The sequence below is a fragment of the Mus caroli genome, unplaced genomic scaffold (genome assembly GCF_978045245.1).
Source record: "Mus caroli unplaced genomic scaffold, Mus_caroli_1 scaffold_2, whole genome shotgun sequence".
Classification (NCBI taxonomy): Eukaryota; Metazoa; Chordata; class Mammalia; order Rodentia; family Muridae; genus Mus; species Mus caroli.
The window spans coordinates 76,176,403-76,198,274 of record NW_028227257.1 but is presented as its reverse complement, the minus strand read 5'-3'; the positions used below and the strand labels follow the sequence as shown (position 1 = coordinate 76,198,274).

General features: G+C 39.5%; 1 protein-coding gene across 1 annotated transcript in view; it reads left to right on the top strand.

Moving 5' to 3' along the window:
* The first annotated feature begins 6,814 nt into the window (after positions 1-6,814).
* The window catches only part of Cstf3 (cleavage stimulation factor subunit 3), a 74,490-nt gene continuing 59,432 nt past the window's right edge, over positions 6,815-21,872 (top strand). The window contains exon 1 of the mRNA XM_021183871.2: positions 6,815-7,044. Within this exon, the coding sequence (XP_021039530.1) occupies positions 7,018-7,044 (27 nt within the window). The 5' untranslated portion in view covers positions 6,815-7,017. The remainder of the gene's footprint in view (positions 7,045-21,872) is intronic.

The window sequence follows — 21,872 nt, the reverse complement described above, 5'->3', positions numbered from 1 at the left end:
CACCACAGATGCCCTGATTGCAGAGGATCTGGATTTAGACCCCAGCATCCACACAGCAGGTCATAATCCTTGATAACTGTAGTTTCTGAGGAGCCAATGCCCTCTTCTGGCCTCTTCAAGTATCAAATACACATGGAGCACATAATGTTTCACATATTACAAGCTAAACAGTCATACACACAAACAAACAGCTTCTTGCTTGGTATAGTGCCCACACCTTTGAATTGCAGTACTCAGGAGGCAGAGGTAGATAGGTTATTGTAAATTCTAGGATATCCTGGTCTATATAGGGAGTTCCAGGCCAGCTAGTGAGACTACATAGAGAGACTCATAGTCTAAATAAATAAATAGATCTTTTATAAATAAATATAATTGAATACCTTGGTGTTCTTAAATATTATTCAGACCTATTTTAATTTTAAAACCATTTTAAATTCAAGTTAAGAGAGTCAGATTAAATTTCAGGTATGAAAAATATGTTCAGTCAGCATTCTAAGTCAAGATAAGTCATTGTAGACAGTTCTATCAGTGTATTGAGAATTTGTTTCTTGAAAGTGCTGCACATACTTTAAAAATAAAATCCCTGATATATCTGTGACCCTTTTACACAGGCTTTTGAAATATTTACCCATCCCTCTACATAGCTGAAGTCATGTGTCTGTCAAGCTTTTCTCTAAAATAAGTCAAAGTATAAACAGAAGACAGAAGTGGAAAGAATCAGCTGCATGGGTACAGAGGTTGGCCATACCCGATATATTTAGAGCAAGTATTTGTAGCAAATGTGATTTATACTTGTCCGTGATGATCAGCTGTAACTAGGCATGCTTGTTTGTTTACTTGCTTGCTTGTTTTTGTTTTGTTTCTTTTATTTTCTTTTTGGTTTTATAGTTGTTGTTTTGAGACAGGATCTCTCTGTATAGACTGGGCTGGCCTCAAACTCTTGGATATCCCCTGGCTTCTGCCTCCCTAGTGCTGGGAATAAAGGTGTATGACACTGCCTCTAGTTAACCATGGATTTTAACTAAGAAATAAGACCCAAGTCTGTACTGCAACACCAGACACCAAGCTTATCACCAAGCCCAGCAACGACTATTTTTAGAATTCTGATGAAAATTTCTAATAGATTTTCTCTTTTCTTTTCTTTTCTTTCTTTCTTTCTTTCTTCCTTTTTCTTCCTTTCTTCCGAAACAAAGTCTCATATATCACATACTGGCCTCACCTATAATCAAGGCTGACCTTGGATTTGTGACCCTCCTGCCTCCCTTGTGCTGAGATTATAGTTGGTATCACAATGCTAGCCTCCAAGTGAATTTGGGATAGATTGATAGATACATACATACATATAGATATCTACATATATCTATCAGTAGGTTTGCCACTACTGTTTAATCTTTAGCTGTAATTGTATTTGCTGCCATCTTGGGGATTCATAGAACCATTGCAAGTGCCTTTTTCTTTCTGTCCTCTGCCTTTCTTCCCCAAAAGTTCTCACGAGGTATTCCAGCCTATCCTCAGAATTCTCAGATCTCCTTTGGGTCAGCTCCATGAGTTCTAGAATATTTTTTTTTTAACAGTTACACTTTAATTAAATCAGGACTTGTGGGTGCTGAGTCAGTATTAGTGGCATAGTTATTAAGATAAATGTGGGGCTGTGAGTGTAGCTCACTGACACAGGAAATGTTTACAAGAGATGCCTACATCCAATCCCAAACACTTCAAGAAGGAAGGACGTATCCAGAAGACACTGTGTCTTTCCCTAAGATTCTTTCTGCCAGTGATGGTGGCACATGCCTTTAATCCCAGCACGTGGGAGGTAGAGGAGGCAGATCCCTGAGTTTGAGGCCCAGTTCTACTCTAGAGAGTTCTAGGACGGCCAGGGATATGTGGAGAAACCCTGTCTTGAAAAACTAAAAGAAGAGTAGGAGGAGGAAGGGGAGAAGAAAGAAAGAAAGAAAGAAAGAAAGAAAGAAAGAAAGAAAGAAAGAAAGAAAGAAAGAGAGAAAGGGAGAAAGGAAGAAAGAGAAAGGCAGACGGACAGAATCTGCCTTCATAAGATAGTTTTGTATATTCTTAGTAATTGATGGGGGAGGGCCTAGCCCATTGTGGGTGGGCCACCCCTGAGCTGATGGTCTTAGGCTCTTTAAGAAAGTAGGGGAAGTAGGAAGCCAGTAAGCAGCAATCCTCCATGGCCTCTGCATCAGCTCTTGCCTCCAGATCTAGACCCTGTTTGAGTTCTTGTCCTGGGCATTGTGGTGCACACTTTTAAAACTAGCACTGAGGAAGGCAGAGGCATGTGGGTCTCTATGAATTCCAGGCCAGCCTGGTCTACAGAGTGAGTTCCAGACCAGAACGGTCAGAGCTACATAGAGAGATCCTGTCTCAAAAACCCAAAAGGTGAATATTTTCTAAAATAAATGAGATAAAATTAAGCATAATTCCTGAAACTTGGTTGAATACTGATTTGTAGAAACCTCCTTTAAACACATTTTGGGGGTTGAGGATGTAGCTCAGCAGCTAGCCCTCAGAAGACGGTGAGCTTGATCCAACAGATATTCCCCCAAAATCACTCTGTTGAAAGAGATGTGAAAATGTAGATGTAAACTAGATCGTAATCGATGTCAGGAAATAACTGTAAGCTTTCATGGATATGATAAATGGTCTTGTGAATATGACGAAGAAAGTCCTTATTCTCAGAAAAAACAAACTGATTCATTTAGAGAATGAATTTAATTTACTTTTAAACTATTTTGCCAAAAAAAACCCCAAAATAACAACAACAACCACGAAACAACCAAACAACAACAACAACAGAACCCCCAAAACCAAAAAAAAACAAAAACCAAAAAACCAAAAAAAAAAAAAAACCATACCACCACCACGGGCGGTGGTGGCACACTCCTTTAATCCCAGAACTTGGGAGGCAGAGTTAGGCGGATTTCTGAGTTTGAGGCCAGCCTGGTCTACAAAGTGAGTTCCAGAACAGCCAGGGCTATACAGAGAAGCCCTGTCTTGAAAAAAAACAAAAAACAAAAAACAAAAAACCCACAAACTGCCGTGTGTAGTAGCACACCGAGGCAGGAGGCTCCTCACAAATTTGAGACTAATGCTGCTAAAATTCCTTCCAGGGGACAGACAGAAACACTGTGTACCCCTCCTCTTAGAGTCCCAATGATAAACTGAGGACATTTCCACCAACGTTCACCTGGTAGGAGACAATGCATTTATTAGGTTTACCAAAGGAGCAATGGCACAGGGGTTAAGGAGAGTCACATGGGTGAATTTAAAGCACTCACACTGGAAAGGCTGCACCCAGCAGGGATGATGGCTACAAAGATGGACCCCTTCCCTTCCTGTATCCTCAGATCCTTCTCTCAGGATCCAGAGGCTGCATACAATTAGGGCAGAACTGCATTTCAACTGTTTCATTCAACAGTTTGGGAGGAGTGGGAGGATACTCAGATAAGGGTCCTGAGACCCCTCCCAACTCCTCCTCCAGCAAAGATAAACAATCAATAGACCCAGCTATGATGATCTTTCGCAAGAAGGCCCAGGTGCTAGCAGTTAGGCATGAAGGATAGTCTGGTATTACACCACCCAAGGCTACATAGTGAGACCTTGTCTTAAAAAGCTAACAACCGCTGGGCACGGTGGCACAGGCCTTTAATCCCAGCACTCGGGAGGCAGAGGCAGGTGGATTTCAGAGTTCTAGGCCAGCCTGGTCTACAAAGTGAGTTCCAGGGCAGCCAGGGCTATACAGAGAAACCCTGTCTCTGAAAACCAAAAAAAAAAAAAAAAAAAAAAAAAAAGCTAACAACCAACCCAAAACAAGGAAAGAAAACCACAAATATACCTGTAAATACATGCATATAAAGCAAAAAAATGCCAAAATGTTAATCTCCTGAAGTGGTAGGTCAGTCTGTCTGTCTGTCTGTCTATCATGTGTATCTGAAGTGTGGAGGTCAGAAGACCACTTGAACAGGTTGGTTCCTTCCTTCCACCATGTAGTTTGTGGCTGTCCTGTAGCTTGCTCTGTAGACCAAATTGAACTCAGAGGTCCATCTGCCTTCAATTCCTGAGTTCTTGGATTAAAGGCATAAACCCCCACTGCCTGACTCTAAGTCTGCCTTTTAATTACCAGAATTAAAGGCTTGTACTACCAGGCTCAGTTTGGGAGTTGTTTCAGGTAACATTCTTTCTAGGTTCTCTATAGACATGCAGAGATGGATTTCAGGTAAGCAGGTCTTTTAATAATGCTGACTACTTTCATTGAGGAGCCTCAAAGATCGTGATCCAGCAGCAACCCAAAGGAAATTCATTATTAATGTAGACTTTATAGGGGAGAGGTCTCTGAGTTTATCGGATTAATTAAGATACTAGATAGGATATACGGAATGTTGGGTTCTTGTCGTCTGGCAAGATCATCTGTGATCTAACAGGTATAATGGTATGCCTCCAGACCCAGTATTCTACAAGTGGAGTCAAGAGAATAAGGAGTTCAAGCTACATGAGACTCTTGTTTCAAATACAAATGCAAAGGACCAGTAAGGACTTAGTGGGTAATGATGACAGCCATCAAGCCTGACGACCTGAGTTTCATCCTAGGGACATTTATATTGTGAAAGGAGAGATCAGATTCCCATAGGTTGGCTGAACACACAAAAACAAATAATAAATGTAAAAAGAAAATTAAAATAGACAAAACCTGATGGGTGGTGGAGGCACATGCCTTTAGTCCCAGCACTCGGGAAGCAGAGGCAAATAGATCTCAGTGAGCTTGAGGCCAGCATGGACTACATAGGGGGAACTCTGTCTCAAGACAAAAATAACAACAACAACAACAACAAAACAACAACAAATCAAAACCCGAAACAACAAAAAGACAACCCCCCCACATGTAGCATAAAACCTAGAGATAACAAACTAACCTGCCTCCATTTTAGACTTGAAAGCCATCTTATAATAAAGACAAGCCATTCCTGTTTATGATTGGATCTTTGTTTCTCACCGATTGGGCTATGCCTCACCTATTATTTTAACTACTAATGGTTCTATATGGCCTATTCCAGGAAACGGCAACCGCACCTTTGTTTCAGGGGGTAGTTCTGATCACCTGGCAACCGCACCTTTGTTTCAGGGGTAGTTGTTCTGGTCACCTGGCAACCGCACCTTTGTTTCAGTGTATTGTGCTCACCTGCTGTTATGATCACCTTCTTTTGACCACCTTGTTATTATCACCTTGCAAGCCATGACTTTGTTTCAGGTTGTTATGACCAACTTGTTATGTTCTGCTTCAGTAGCCTCTCTTATTTGCCTGCAAAATCTTCCATTTGACAATTCTCTACTCTTCAACTATAAACACCTGTATCTTCCCCACATCCAAGGCCCCAGAACTTAGACCCAGAACTTAGAGACAGCCTGTGTGCATGAATTAAAAAAAAAAAAGTCTTGCTTTAATTAATTTGGTCATGATTTGGGTTGGTGGTCTTTCTCCTTGCATCTGCCTTGCATCTGTGGCATTAACAATAACCTCTTTAAATGTTTTGATGAATACACGCACACATAGGCGCGAGCACACACATGCACACATATATACACATAAGCTATTTTATATTCTGCACATTTTTGGCTTAATTTTATGGATATCTTTAGATTTATATATTTATCTTGTGAGTGCCTGTGTGTTTGTAAGTGCAGGAGTTTGCAAGCCATGTGTGGAGGTCAAGGAATAACTTTCTGGAGTCGGTTCTATCCTGTCAACTCATTGGATGCCAGGATCAAACTCAAGTTTTTTGGCCATCACGGCAAGCACCTCCACTCTTTGAACCATCCTGGCTCATTGTGGATATTTTTCTAAGTCAGTTACATCAGCAACAGTTTAAAAGGTTGACGCCCCATTGAGGGAGACTTCTGAAATATACAGACTCCATTATCAAATGTTGCAGTGACTCAATATATGTACATTTGATTCATGCATCTATTTGCTTAAAAAGATATATGCATCTCACTCTATGACCCTCGTCCGTGGGCTCTACAGACCAGGCTGCTCTCGAACTCAGAGATCTATCCTGCCTCTGTCTCCCGAGTATTGTGATTAAAGACTTGTGCCACCACCACTCAATAACCTCCTGGTTACTCTTAAGCCAAATAAGAGCTTTTACTTTTTTAGTTAAATCGCAGCTGCTGTTGCTATTCCTCTTTAGGCAAGGAAACAGAGACGCAGCTAATGCAAATTGCCCAGGTTACTCCTCTAGTAGGTGAGAAGTCTGGATGCAAAGCAACATTCCTTCGCCACTATCACCGCAATTTTGCAGATACGAGATCGTGGTGAGATGCTAAACTAAAATCCCTGGTCTAATAGTGAACCGTGACAGCAAAAGTAAAAAAAAAAAAAAAAAAAAAAACAGACTTGATATGTTCCTCTCATCCCCAAGAAAAGAAAACGTACAGAACGCGTTAGTAGACTCCTTATCCCCGAAACACCAGAGGTATTCACTAACTCTCAACCCTATTCCCTAAAATGGTCAGTTTGCCTGTACAGAAAGGATTAGCAGTAGGGCTTCAGCAGGGAGGAGCTCGGCTCTGCAACTCAGTCCTGAAATTCCAAAGAAGCGCGGGAGCTCCCAGGCCAATCGGGTGGATCTTTCCGGCCGGCCTCGGAAATCTGGACAGCGGCGTCATCAGTTCCGGGCGTGACGTTAGCCCACGCACTGAGCCCGCCCTCTGGGATCGCTCTGCGCTTGTGCACCTCCAATAATCCGGGAGTTAAGCCTCAGCCCCGCCCATTGTCCCGGAAGTGAATACGGAAGCGCCTCACACCCCCTCAGCCGGCTGGGGCGCAGCCATTTTAATTCAAATCTGAGTGGGCGGCGGCGGCGGTGGCGGCGGATTTGGCGGCGGCTTTGGCTCTGAGGGACAGGGGGTAGCGTTCCTGGTTTTGGTGGGGTTTGTCTTTAGTTTAATTTTCCTTTTCTAGCTTCCCTTTGCCGGCTGGTGCGTACGTTGTAGTCCCCCGAGGCCATGTCAGGAGACGCAGCCGCGGAGCAGGTGAGGAACGGGAGCGGTGGGGCCTCGTGGCGACCTCTTCTCTCTCCAGCCCTGTGGGTGCGAGCACCCCGTTCGCGTGAGCAAGGGCCCTGAAGAGCTAGTGAGCCCGGGGATCGGGAGCGCATCCCCCGAGGTCTCCCAGGTTTGGGCTTTTCTGTGGCGTTCGTACGAATAAGTATGGGACTTAGACAATGGCTGAGACGTCGCTTCGCCCTGGCCATTGCAGTTTCTTCGGTCGGGACGGTATTTCATACCACTTTAGTGTTCCGGTACAGTCCCAGATTGTTCTAAAGTGTATCTGCGCTGGCAGTGTTTCCCTCGTCTGCTCCCCAGTCCTCTGTCCCCAGAAATAACGAATCCAGTCTGGAAAATTCGGCCCCCGAGAGAGCGAAGGTTAAAAAAGCATGGCTCTTCCGTGCTTTGGGGGAATTTTGTGGATTCGCTTTCTTCCCCTCTCGTCTAAGAACACTTTGTTTTTGCTTTTACGACCACGCAAACATTGCAATTTGGTAAACTGAAAACTGGAAATGTGCTTTAGTTACTGTAGGCACCATCTGTTTGGATGATTAGATATGAATGATATATAAGTATTTTACAAATGGGATTTTTAGATAGGAGATCTCACCCTTTTGCTGTTTGGCTGTTTGTTTGTTTGTTTGGTTGGTTGGTTGGTTTGGGTAGGGTTTCACTGTGTAGCCCAGACTAGGCAGGACCTTCTGACAGGCTTGCTTCCTTGGCCTCCAGTGCTACCGTCCATCTCCATGTTTGGGTTGTTTTTCTCTTTTATATCCTAAATTTTGTAGGCTAGTGTTTGGCTTTTACTGTAAAAAACAAAACTGACTTTATGAAAGGTGTGTGCTTTGATCTTGATCCTCGTATATTTAGTTTTAAAAGAAAACAAAGTCCTAAATTTCCTATTGCTATAGCAACGAAATACGCTTGTATTTTTATTTTTCCCAAATCCCCAGCTAATAAAGTAGAAATTATTGGAGGTTGACAGATGAGGTAAAATAGGACTGTATGTTAATGAAGTGTAGGTAAATTAGAACTTAATTACTTTGGTGACTGTAACGCTTGAGGACCAATTTAATTCCAAGTCTTGGCAGTGCTTTTGCATTTTATCTAAAGTCAGGGTGCCCACGAATGCAATGTCTTTGAACTATTTTTCTAAAACTGTTTATTTTACTCTACTCTTACCGGGCTGGCATTTTTATTTTCTGAAAGTGAAGGAGTAGAGTTGAGGTTTCATTGGATGTGTCTGAAATTCGCTGTTTTATATAAATTTGTAAAGACAAAAAATTACCATGCTTTTGTTTTAGAACTGTGTGGGTTTTAGTTTTTGTTGTGGGTCATCCTGTTCCACCCCGGCTAGAGGTTGAACCCTGGGCCTTATGTATGCATGGAAGCAATCAACCACTGAGTTAAAAGCCTTACTAACAGAGTGTGTGATGATTTCTATGAGAACTGTGATGAGACTTTATAAACCTCCATTCTCCAAACCCCTTTTATTTTGACAGTTGCCCCTATGTAGTCCTGGCTGGCATGGAACTTGCTACATAGACCAGTCTGGCTTTGAATTAATGGAGATAGCCTACCTCTGCCTTGCTGAGTGCTAGGAGTAAAGATGGTACATCACCACATCTAGCCATTTTTTCCTTTTTTAATCTAGGAGTACTGTGCAACTCAGGCAGGTCTTGAACTCATTGCAATCTTTCAGCCTCAGCATCTGTAACAGGCATTCCTCCTTTGAATTTTATTGTGCAGTTTACAACAAAAGTTGAAGGGAAAACTCATGAACACTCATTATAATTTTCACCAAATCCAGCAGTGGTTACAGGTTTTGTCTCACACACACACACATACACACAAGTATATGTGTATATATAGTATTGCAAGTATGTATTCATACACATATTTCTTGTGGCTTAAAAGCTAGGAACTTCCTCATATTAGGCAAGCTCTACTATTGACGTATACCTCTAACCTTGATATATTTTCTTTCTCCATACACATTTCTTTGAAAGTTGACTTATCACATATCAGTCCAAACTATTTCAACATTCTCTTATATAATGACATTAATGCTTTTATGTAACTACCATACCATTATCCCACTCAAAATCTAGTAATACCTTATTGGGGAGTTGGGGGGAGGGGTGCTGCTGTTGTTGTTGTTGTATAACAGCTCTTGGTAGATCAGGCTAACCTCCAACTCAGAGATCTGCCTGGCTCTGCTTCCCAAGTGCTGGGATTAAAGGCATATGGAACCTATCCTGGCTTCTGTATTATTTTTTGAGATAGGGTCTTGTATACTTTGAGGGCAAACTGGCTCAGTTTGTAGCTGATAAATGACCTTGAACTTCAACCTCCCAAGTACTGATCATAGGTTCTTTCCAGTGCACCTGGCTTAATAATGATGTATTTCTAACATGTCCATATTCAGATTTGCCATTGCCTCGAGAATGTGATTTATAGGGCTATGGATGTTGCACAGTTGGTAAGAGTGCTTGTGTCACATGCACAAGGCTCTGGAATCCAACCTAAGTTCCTAAGCACTAATTAAGCCAGGCTTTGACAAAAGACGTGTAATACCAGCACTCAAGGAGTTAGAGGCTAGAGGATCATAAGTTTGGAGTCTTTGTTGGCTACATAGTAAGTTTAAAGGCTGTATGAGCTATAAGAGACTTTGTCTCAAAAACAAGACAAAACAAAAAACAACCAAACATCAAAATATAATCTAGGTAAAACACTGAATCCTGTATTTATGTAATTGCTTATCTCATAAACAATCTATTAGACTGTATCTTCTCACCTATGTTGTCTGTTCGAAAAGACAGTTATCATTTTGGGATTTTGTTAGGGGAATTTTTGATGGTGCTATTTAATATATCTTTTACTCTATTTCTCAGAGAATGTATAGTTAGGTCTATTCTCCATTTTGGTAGTTTTGAGGTTAATTCTTGGATAGAATATAGTACAAGTCATTTAAATACTCTTGTAAATGGATGTATGTGAGAGAGTGTGAGTGTGTATGTGAGGGCTTGTGTGCTTGGACTTGTGGAGCTCAGAGGGATAACCTTTGAAAGTAGATTTTCTCCTTCCACTCTGTAGGTCCTAGAGGTTGAACTAAGGCTTGATGACAGTCACCTTTACTGTGAGTCATTTTTTGCTACCACAAAAGTTCATGTGTGGTAGCATATAGTTCTGTATTCCCAGAACTCAGGTTGAGACAGAGAGGGTAGGAGACCATTGTGGATCATGGAGACCCATGGAGTCTGATTCCCCCTGGAGCTGGATACAGATAATTGTAAGCCAGTGTAGATGCTAGGAACTAAACTTGGCCCTCTGGAAGGGCAATATTCACTCTTTTAACTGATGAGCCCTCTCTCCAACCCCATTTAAAAAATGGAATTCTGTCTACAAAGCAAACAAGACAAGGAAGCACTTTTGCTGATTATTCCACTACCAATGATAGATAATATTTGCTTCCTTGGTTGGTGTGATGATTGCCACATGTCTTCATTGAAGTTTTTCCCTATAGTAATCTGTGTTGATACTGTCCTTAATAATCATCAGTTGACAAATACCATCCTCCTGCCTCTGCCTCCTGGGTTTACAGGGGGATGTGTTACCTGGCTTTTTTTTTTTTTTCTAAATGTGTTTTTGAGTGTTTTTCATTTTTGTATATGTATCACATTTACTCCAGGACCTTAGAAGGGGCTTTTGAACCCCTAGAAATGGAGTTACAATTGTGAGCTACCATTTGGGTGTTGGAAACTGAACCTGGGTCCTTTGCAAGAGCTCTTAACCACTGAATCATACCCCCAGCCTCTTAGTCCCACTACAGATTTTACATGGAAAGAAAGAAAGAAAGGAAGGAAGGAAGGAAGGAAGGAAGGAAGGAAGGAAGGAAGGAAGAAAGAGTGTAAAGTGTAGTGTATTTATCATAGAGCTTTTCCTCTGCCCTCATTGCATTGAGGTAAATCTCAGTTGTTGTGTTATGACTTTAGCTAAAGTAGTAATTACATGAGACTTTAAAAGTGTAATGGGTTTTAAAATGTGAATTGGCCGAACAGTTCTTGGTGTTTAAAACAATGGCCAGTGGAAATCGCTAGAAATTAAATACTAAAATGACTTCATATTACTGGAAGGATGGTTCCCTGGGTAAGAGGGCTCTCTATAATTTAGAAGACTGGAGTCAGTTCTTAATGCTTACATAAGGAGGCTCACAAGTACCTGTAACTCCAGGAACCCCAGGGGATCTAATGTTCTCTTGGTCTCCTTGGGCACTTGTACACGTCTCATGCACATAAATGAAAACATTTTTTTAAATGACCCTTAATTATAGGTGAGAAAAACCTAAATAGAACTGAAAACTACTAAGAGACAAGCTGTGATCCTAGCATTTAAAAGACTGAAAAAGGAGGAACTTAGGGTGGAGGCTAGTCTGAACTATACAGCAAGTCTTTCTCAGGAAAAAACAAAAAAAAAAGGAAGAATAAGAAAAGCATCCTTTTGTGACTGTCCTGGTTTTTTTGAGGTGTGTGTGTGTGTGTGTGTGTGTGTGTGTGCGTGTGTGCGTGCCATATAGATCAAGCTGATTTGGAACTTGTGGTGGGACTCCTGCCTCTGCCTGTCTTTTTTAACCAGAGGAGTCATGAGTCAGTGTTTTTCTGCAAGTGAAAAATAGCTTGCAGGCTAGAGAAAACAGGAAAAATATAATGTGGTACACTTGTTAATGAGAAGAAAGTTGAAAAATCTTTACAGTATTATCTGAAACCTAGTTTATTTTATTAGTACTTAGAATCTGTTTAAAAGTAACAGTATTACCAAATAATGTATAAGTCAGGGTAGATGTGAGTGGAGAAGATTGGGAAGAAAGCAGGATAATGAAATATAAATATGTTGGGCAGTGTATTTTTTGGACCCAGTTATTTTTATATGTATAATAAAATTTCTCCATTGTAACCTTTCTGTGTTCCTCTTGTACAATTAAGTACAAACTTAATTGAGCATATTGGATGAATAAAGTATATTACAGGACAAGTATCACATTAGAGTTAGACACTAGCTTGGATCTATGTTCCTTTGCCAATATAAATGAACTGAAATAATTTAAATTATTTTTGGTGTAAAACAATTTTGAGTAGGTAAATTGGTTTGATTTTAATATTTCTTAGGAAAACCAGACTTCTACTTTGGCAGTAATTGTTTCTAAGGGTACTAGATCTGTCCTTTGTTCTGTTTTGGTTGGTTGGTTGTTTACTTTTTAGAGTTACAGAGTTACTTAGTAGAGATTGTATTTGCTCTTTCTGAATATAAAGGAAAATATATACTAGGTAGAATGGCAAAAATCAGTGTTCAGGTGTTTTTATGTTTTACTGTTGCTAAAAACCAGTTCATTGTTTTAAGCTTTTCTATATCCCATATCTGCATTTTTCCCTTAAAACAGAAACCAGTTGTAAATTTGGGTCATTTTGTCTGGGCAATTGGCAGTTGTATGGGAAAAACTCTAATAAAAGGGGATCAGGGAGGTTTTACCTTTTTTTTTTTTTTTTTTTCAAATTTAGTTATAGGGTGTCTTTATAGTCGAGGCTGGCCTGGAACTCTTGGGCATTGAGTACTGAAATTTCAAGTATATGCTGCCTTACCTAGCTATTTAAGCTATTTTTGATTTGATTGATAATTTAATTCTGTAAATATTGAATAAAATTAGAATGTCAAGATGTAGGTTCTTTAATTTTCTAATGTTCCTCTTAATCTAGTGAACTAATAGCTTGGCTACTTTTGTTTGAAAGAGCCTAGATGGTCAAATTCCAAAAGGTTAAGTTTTTGCTTTTTTTGTTTAAGTGTATTTTTCCTTTTTCTTTTTCTTTTTCTTTTTCTTTTTCTTTTTCTTTTTCTTTTCTTTTTCTTTTCTTTTCCTTTTCTTTTCTTTTCTTTCTCGAGACAGGGTTTCTCTGTGTAGCCCTGGCTGTCCTGGAACTCACTTTGTAGATCAGGCTGGCCTCAAACTCAGAAATCCGCCTGCCTCTGCCTCCCGAGTGCTGGGATTAAAGGCGTGTGCCACCACTTGGTCTGCAGTGCTAGTTTCAGGACAGCCAAGGCTACACAAAGAAAACATGCCCATAAAACTAAAATAAATAAATGATTAAAAAATTACAAATAGGTCAGAGCTGCATTCTATAACTTAGAGTAAGTACAAACTTAATTGAGCATATTGGATGAATAAAGTATATTACAGGACAAGTATCACATTAGAGTTAGACACTAGCTTGGATCTATGTTCCTTTGCCAATATAAATGAACTGTGTTCTAGAAAAGCAGTCTGTATCTGGTATTACATAGCAATAATCCCTGCGATTTTTCCAAAAACAAAAATCCTATTCAATTTAAACACTTAAAAAAAGAAAAACAGTAAGGTATTAGTTGAAATATTAATCATATTCATTTCATAATTAATACAAAGGGCTGGGGATGTAGCTCTATGAAGCAATGCAAGAAAATCACCATTAAAAAAACTCTTGGGCTAGGGATATAGTTCAGTGGTAAAGCATTTGTCTAGCAAGCATGATGCCCAAGGTTCAATCCTCAATACTAAACTGCAGAAGAAAAAGTCTAGCTTGGTGCTCGCACAAACCTGTAATCTAGCATCTGGGAGACTAAAATTGAAGGTTACCCATAAAAAATTAAATCTCTGAGCTGAGAACATGCCTATAATCTTTGGCAGTTGGAAGATGGAGTTCAAGGCCAGCCAGTCCTGCCTTGAGAGCTGTACAGAGAAACCCTGTCTTGAAAAACAAACAAACAAAAAAAGTGCTGGAAATAAAGGCATGTGTCACCAAGCCTGGCTATTTATTTTTCTTTTGAGGCAGAGTCTTTCTATATATTCCTGATAGGCCTGGAACTTGCTGTGTAGACTATGTTTTTGGAAGAAGGTTGCAGAGAGAAATGACTTCAAATATGTACTGTCTGCAGTTTTCTTAATATTTTAGCAAAAATGCAGTAAGGATCATTTGGGTTTGGTACCACCTTATATTTTTTAGACTCATGATATTTGGAAAAGTATTTAGAACCATTAGAATAGATAATAGTTATGTTTTATGATGTTCCTGAGGTGATTTTTGTCATTATGTTGAACATTGTACAGTGAACATGCTTACACAAGCTATATGTTAGTTACATCATGGGGTTTTGAGGTAGGAATATATGTATTCATATATACATATATATAATAACCTAGGAATTCACTGGTAGTGAAAAATAAAGTGTGCAAGAGCAAATGATGCAGTAAGGAGCATTGCTGTTAGAGTATGATAGAGTACTTGCCTGGAATACTAAGGCATTAAGTTTGGAATCCAGGTGGGGATCCAAAAATCCATGGGAAAGGGGAAAGTGGAAAGAGAATGGAAGCTGCTTCCTGGCCTAATGAGGCATACTGGTTGGTGTTTTCCATTGTGTTAGGGGTGGAACTCAGGGTCTCAGACACACTAGTCATGCATTCTGTCTTGTTGGTGAGACAGGGTCTTACTCTGTAACCTGGGTTGCCATAGAATAAACTGTGTAGTTTAGGCTAGTCACAATCTCAGAGCAGTTCTGCCTCACTCAGTCTCCTAAGTACTGTTACAGGTATAAACCACCATGCCTGAATAATACTGTTGTATAGTAAACTTTTTTGACGTGGTCTGGCTATGTAGCTGATGTTGCCCAGAAACTCCTGATTTTCTTGTCTCAGCTTTCTAAGACAGGGTCTAACTTTGTAGCCCCAGCAGACTGGAGTTTACAGAGATGCACCTGCCACTGCCTTTATAGTACTTATATTAAAGGTATGCAATACCATACCAGGTTCACACCTTAGTATTTTGTTTGTCTGAGACAGAGTCTCACTTTGTAGCTCTGGGTGGCGGCCTGAAACTCACTACAAGACCAAGACATTGTAATCCTCCTGCTTTTGCCTCCTGAGCATGCACTATGTTTGGTTACCCCTTACTTTTTAAGTTTTTTTGTTTCTTTTTGTTGTTGTTTGATTGGCTGATTTTGGGGTTTTCAAGACCGAGTTTCTTGGTAGCCCTGGCTGTCCTTGAAATTGCCCTGTAGACCAGACCAGCCAGGAACTCACAGATTGGCCTGCCTCTGCCTCTGAATACAGCATTAAAGGTCTGTGCTACCACCATACTTTGAGGGGTTTTTGTTTGTTTGTTTGTTTGTTTAAACACTAAAAACAAATGAGTATGTGTTATTCTGTGCTATCTATTTTGATTAAAAATATATCTAAGTATTTAAGGCAGCAACCCAGTTGTTATATGTACTAGATCTTTGTTTACACTAGCCAGCATCACTTTAAACACCAGCATTGAAACTAATGATCAAGATGTCACTAAACTCAAAAGTGGAATTTTTCAACTTCATTATAGAGTCCTATTTGATATGTGGCATTGGTTAAAATACTATGCCATATACTGTTTCTCATAGTTGAGTTAGGGAGTCATTTTTGTCAATTTTTTATGTGCTTTATGAAAATACAGATGTCTGTGTGACAGTTTTCAGATTGCTGTCTCTGATTCTATTGATAGACTGAAATTTTTCACTTAAAATAGCTACTAAAAAGAGAAATGGGCTGGAGAGATGGCTCAGCAGTTAAGAGCACTGGCTGCTCTTCCAGAGGTCCTGAGTTCAATTCCCAGCAACCACATAGTGGCTCATAACCATCTGTAATAATGAGATCTGATGCCCTCTTTTGATGTGTCTGAAGACAACTACAGTGTATTCATATACATAAAACAAATAAATAACTCTTTTTTTAAAAAAAGAAAGAAAGAAAGCATGTACTTGAAGTGATTTTAAGTAAATTCAAGCTTGAAAAACCTGAGAATTTTAGGGAGGAGGATTATTACCTTAAATTTATTCACTAGCTCACACTCTATGATAGTCTCAGTATAGAACCAGCTGGCCTTGAATTCAGGTTTTTAGCTTCAGCTTCTGAAGTGCTGGGTTACAAGTTGAACCACCATGCCCAGCAATTAATTGCTTTTAAGTATATACTTGATAAAAATGAGTAGTAAAACTGCAAAGTATATGAATAGTATTTTACTGATTTTCCTTCTTAACTCTCCCTAAATTATAGTTAATACATTCAATAATGGAAAATACTTTATGAGAATTGAGGTTCATCTCTGCTTGTTTAGTAGGCCATGGAAAAGAGTTTATTTTCCAAGCATAGGTTTAACTCCTCTTAAATCTCCATCCCTTCTAAAAAATGATATCCTTTTCCTCTTAATATATATATATTTTGAGAAGGGTCTGTATGTAGCCCTCCCTGTCTATCCTATCCTGAAATTTAGAGATCTACTTGCCTCTGTTTCTCAGGTACTGGGATTAAATAATGGCTTGTGCCACTATGCCTGGATCATTCATATTTTTTAAAGCTTTTTTTTTTGGCTTTTCGAGACAGCGTTTCTCTGTATAGCCCTGGCTGTCCTGGAGCTCACTTTGTAGACCAGGCTGGCCTCGAACTCAGAATTCCACCTGCCTCTGCCTCCCGAGTGCTGGGATTAAAGGCGTGCGCCATCACGCCTGGCTTTAAAATTATTTTTAATTATGTGTATGTGTGTTGTGTATATTAGTACAATCCATCAGATCCCTCTAAAGCTGGAGTTTCAGGTGGTTGTGAAATGCCTGACATGGGTTCTGGGAATTGAACTTGGGACTTATGCAAGAACAGTAAGTGTTCTTAACCACTGAGCCATCTCTACAGCTCCCCCTCCCCCCCCCATGTATTACTTAAATGAATTTTATTTTCAGATCCCATTACAGACGGTTGTGAGCCACCATGTGGTTGCTGGGAATTGAAACTCAGGACCTTCTCTCCAACCTCACTCTCTTAAATTGTGTGTACACATATAGCCCAGGCTGGCCTTGGAGTTGCTCAGTTTCCCAAGTGTTAGGGTACAGGTGTGAGCCCATTTGCTTGCCTAAGTTAATTTCTATTTCACTTTGACCCCCTACGTAACAGCCCCTCCAGTTTACCCTGAATAATTTTTTGGAGAAAACTCTGTCCTCCTGTCTCTTTTACCTCCCTAGTACAAACAGAAAAATTGCATGTTTTCATTTATTTTTGTTTTTATGCTGGGAATTAAACCCAGATCCTCATTCATAGGCAAATGCTTTAGCACTGGGTTATTCTTTTTTATTTTTTTTTAAGATTTATTTATTTAATATATGTAAGTACACTGTAGCTGTCTTCAGACACTTCAGAAGAGGGAGTTACAGATGGTTGTGAGCCACCATGTGGTTGCTGGGATTTGAACTCAGGACCTTTGGAAGAGCAGTCGGCACTCTTTTTTTTTTTTTTCGAGACAGGGTTTCTCTGTATAGCCCTGGCTGTCCTGGAACTCACTTTGTAGACCAGGCTGGCCTGGAACTCAGAAATCCACCTGCCTCTGCCTCCCGAGTGCTGGGATTAAAGGCGTGCGCCACCACGCCCGGCGCAGTCGGCACTCTTAACCGCTGAACCATCTCACCAGCCCAAGACATTTTTTTTTTTTTTTTTTTTTAATACTTGTCTTGAGAGCTGAGGCTCAAGCATGGGCTTTAAGCTTGCTAGGCAAATGTTCTATCTACTACTAAGTCACAATACCCATCTCCTTTCCTTCTTTCAAAAGAAATGTTGTTTTATGTTTATGAGTTGTTTTGTCTGCATGTTTGCTGGTGCCATGTCTGTGCCTGGTGCCCTTGGAAGCCAGAAGAAGGCATGGGATCCTTTGGAACTGGAGTTAAGAGATGATTAGGAGTCACCATCTGTGTGCTGGGAACTGAACCCAGGTTCCAGGCAGCCAGGACTCTTAACGATCACCCAGATAAACAACTGTTGGTTGGGGAGTAGCTCAGTAGTAGAGTTTTTACCTGACATGCACAGTACCTAAATTTGATTGTTCTGTGTATAAAACAATCACAGCCATCTTTTTCTTTTTCTTTTTCTTGTAAAAGTACATTTTTATAAAATACATAGTGATTTGGTGGGAGTATTGGGGGGGGCTTTCAAGACAGGGGTTTTTTGTTTGTTTTTGGTTAGCTCTGGCTGTCCTGGAATTGACTCTGTAGACCAGGCTTCTGAGGTCAGTACTTTGAATATTTTAAATTCATTTTTAATTTCTAATATAAGCATTGATTGATAAAGCCTACATCTGTAAGAAGTCTCTTTGGCTATCTTGGCTAGGCAGAGTGAGTACTCCTTGGGATGCAGAAGTAGGTGGGTCTTGAACTGTATAGCTTGGGCTATACAATAAAATGCTGTCTCAAAACAAAGAAAAAAATATCAGTGTACTTTTAAAAGGGTGGATTGTATGGCATGTGATTCATGTCACAAAGTTATTACTAAAAATAACTTATAATGAAACCCGATAATTAATATAATACATAATATACTTACCATAACCTTCATTCTTGTAGTCAATTGTAATATAAATTGGGTTTTTTTTTTAAATGTATTTATGTATATGAGTACACTGTAGCTGTACAGGTGATTGTGAGCCTTCATGTGGTTGTTGAATTGAATTTAGGACTTCTGCTTGCTCAGGTCAACCCCACTCGCTCTCTCAGGCCCAAAGATTTATTTATTATTATAAATACACTGTAGCTGTCTTCAGGTGCACTAGAATGGGTGGTTGCTGGGGTTTGAACTCAGGACCTTCAGAAGAGCAGTCAGTGCTCTTACCTGCTGAGCTATCTTGCCAGCTTGTGATATAAGTTGTTATTCACAAAGAAAATTAAGTGATGGATAGAGCCCTGGGACTTAGTTTAGCTTTTGTTGTATTTATTTAGTTTAGGCTCCTACCCTTCTTGTTTGGCACTAGTGTTGCCGGAACACAAAAGCTGGAATTCGGAACTTTTTTTTTGAGACATGGTTGCACTATGGAGTTCTGGCTGTTCCAGAACTCAGTTGTGTAAACAGGCTGGCCTCAAACTCAGATGCACCTGCTTCTGTCTCTGAAGTGCTATGTGTTCAAGGCTACATGCTCTTTTGTTGAGCTGTGTAGTTGCAGTCTTAGTCTCTATTTAGTCTGAGATAATTAACTACTGCTCATTCAAACAGGAGCTTCTCTGACCAAACCTGGCAGTAGCACTAATATTTGGGCAAAACCATAATTATTTAGAGGGCAGTTTTGACAAGTAGATTATGCCATTTAACAAAAACAGTTGTAGCTTCCTCACAAAGGCCTGTGACCTTACCTGTCATGTCTATGCCACCGTGTCTCTGTTTTGCATATCCTAGGAAACAGTAGTTTTCCTTTGTTCCATAGTGTGACACATAAGTCACACTATGCCTGTGCTTAATGTTGCAAGAAGTGAGTTCTAAGTAGCTTAACTATTCCTTTGAGGTGAGTGCTGGGGTCTGAACACCAGTCCTCATGAATGCAAAGCAGGACAAACTTTGAACCATTTCCTTAACCTTCTTTTAATCGTGCTTTATTATTATTATTATTATTATTATTATTATTATTTTATTGTGTGTATGTGTGGTGCTCATGAATAGCAGTGCATAAAAGTTAGAGGACAACTTTTCTGGGTTCCAGGTATTGAACATAGGTTATCAAGTTTGCAATATTGCCAGCCTGCTTAGTGCCTAGTTCTTATCTAATTTTAAGTGTTTTTGTTTGTTTTTTGTGGCTGTGTGGTTATGGGTGTTATGCCTGGTGCTTAAGAAGATCAGAAAAGGCATTGGATTTCCTGAAAGTAGACTTACAAATTGTTGTGAGGCTCAATATGGATGCTGGGAATTGAACCTTTGTAAGAGTTGCAAGAGCTCCTAACCACTGAACCAACTTTTAGGCTGTTTTTAACCCATGATTTGAGGCCATTTAGGAACTTTTTTTTTTTTTTTTAAATCTTCCAGTCTTTGTTTTTATTTTCCGTTCACCCTACTCCCCATGATGGGGTCTTACTTCTGAAGCCTGGGGCTTATAATAGATCTGCCTTCCAAGTCCTGGGGATTAGAGGTGTGTGTAACCACGCCTGGTTGTAATTACTGTTTTAAAGTTACCTCAAAACAACACTTCTTGGTTATTTAATTGCTTTGTGTATATTTATGTGTTTTGTGGCATGGTATGTTCCCAGGGAGGTCAGAAGAGACTGTCAGATCCCCTGGAGCTGGCGCTACAGGAATTTGGGAAGCATGTGATTGTAGGTGCTAGGATGGGAAGGATTGGAATGTGGGTCCTCTGAAAGCAGCAGTTGCTCTTAATTGCTGAGCCATTTCTAGCCTGCTTTGTTTTGTTTTCTTTGAGGCAAGTTCTTTCTTTGTAGCACAGGCTGTCCTTGAGCTCATAGTCACTTTTTTTTTTTTTTTTTGCCTCCTCCGTTCTAACATTGCAATTATGAGCCACCATGCCCCTCTAAACTTTTTTGATTGTTTTTTCAAGTAGTAAATCTTTTGAAAGAATTCTCTACTTTGTCAAGTGCAGGTACTCCTTCAAATAACATCTAGAATATACTTCGCATTGAGCAAATATTTCTCACATGGATAGTGAAAATTCAGAGTTCTAAGGGTATGGTGTCCTAATAAGTATATGTGCCCCCTGCCAGCCTAACATGGCGATTGTAATGTGTTAGTACTTATACTTAACTGTTTTCAGTGACTCTAAATTTCATAATTTGACAGATTCAGACATGGCTATTTAAATTATCAGTCTTATATATGAGCCAGTAGGTCAGTAGCTGATTGTTTTCATGTATACTGTGTTTTCATGTATACTGTTGTATAGTAGTTTAAGTTGCCAGAAGTCAGCATCAGATATTCATGTTAGATTTTGGTCAATTTGGTCTGCTTCAGAATATCAGTGTTAGTTATATGACATTTCATTTATCCCATTGAATAAATTTCATTTGTTTTGGGTGTTTAAAAAGTTATTTGCCCTTTGTCCATCAGTGGTTCCAGGTGAACACAGGCTTTCTTTACTCTAGGCAGTCACTCTGCTATTGAACTATTTACCTGGCTGCATTCTCTCTGTTTTCTTTTTAAGTCCGTCGACTTTCACATTATTGACTGGACTTTATGCTAGTAAGCTTAGTGGCTGCTACTGCCCTTTCATGTGTGCTCCCCTCCCATACCCGCCCTTCTGAAAACTTCATTTTAGAGACAAGGTCTAACTGTGTATCCTTGACTGGCTTGGAATTTGCCCTGTAGACCAGGCTGGTCTCAAAAGCCTACAAAAATCCTCTTGCCTTTGCCTTCTGAGTTCTGAGGTTATGTACCCCATGCCCACCTGTGTGTTGGTTTTTCTTATACTAAATTTAAACTTGATGTAGTTAACTTTATTTAAAAGCTTATGAAAAACTTAAGATGAATCTCAGAATATTGTGTAGTTCTGTGTGTGTACTAAAGATGGACCCCAGGGTTTTGCAAAAGCTAAACATGTTTTTATCACTAGCAATATTTTTAACCCTTGTTTTTATTTTTTGGGCTTTTAAAAAATAATAATAATAAAAGATTAACTATTTTGGTGAAAAAAAATGGAAATTTGACTTTATCTTGATAAAATGGATTCCAGTTTTTTTTTTTTTTAACATTTGCTGGAAATCACCATTCTGATATAAAATGCTATCTCTATTATTTAGTGTTTTTCCATATATTTCCATAGTTTTGGGCCATATTGGTTCAGTGATTAATTTGTTACCATTACCAAATTTTAGTTGTTTTAATATGTGGCTGGAGTTACTTTTCTTAAGTTTCTTACACTAGTCATAAAGCTCTAATAGATTAGTAAAGGATAATTTTGATTTAGATTACAGAAGTCTTAGAATATCTTCAAGCCAGTGTGGTGGTTCATACC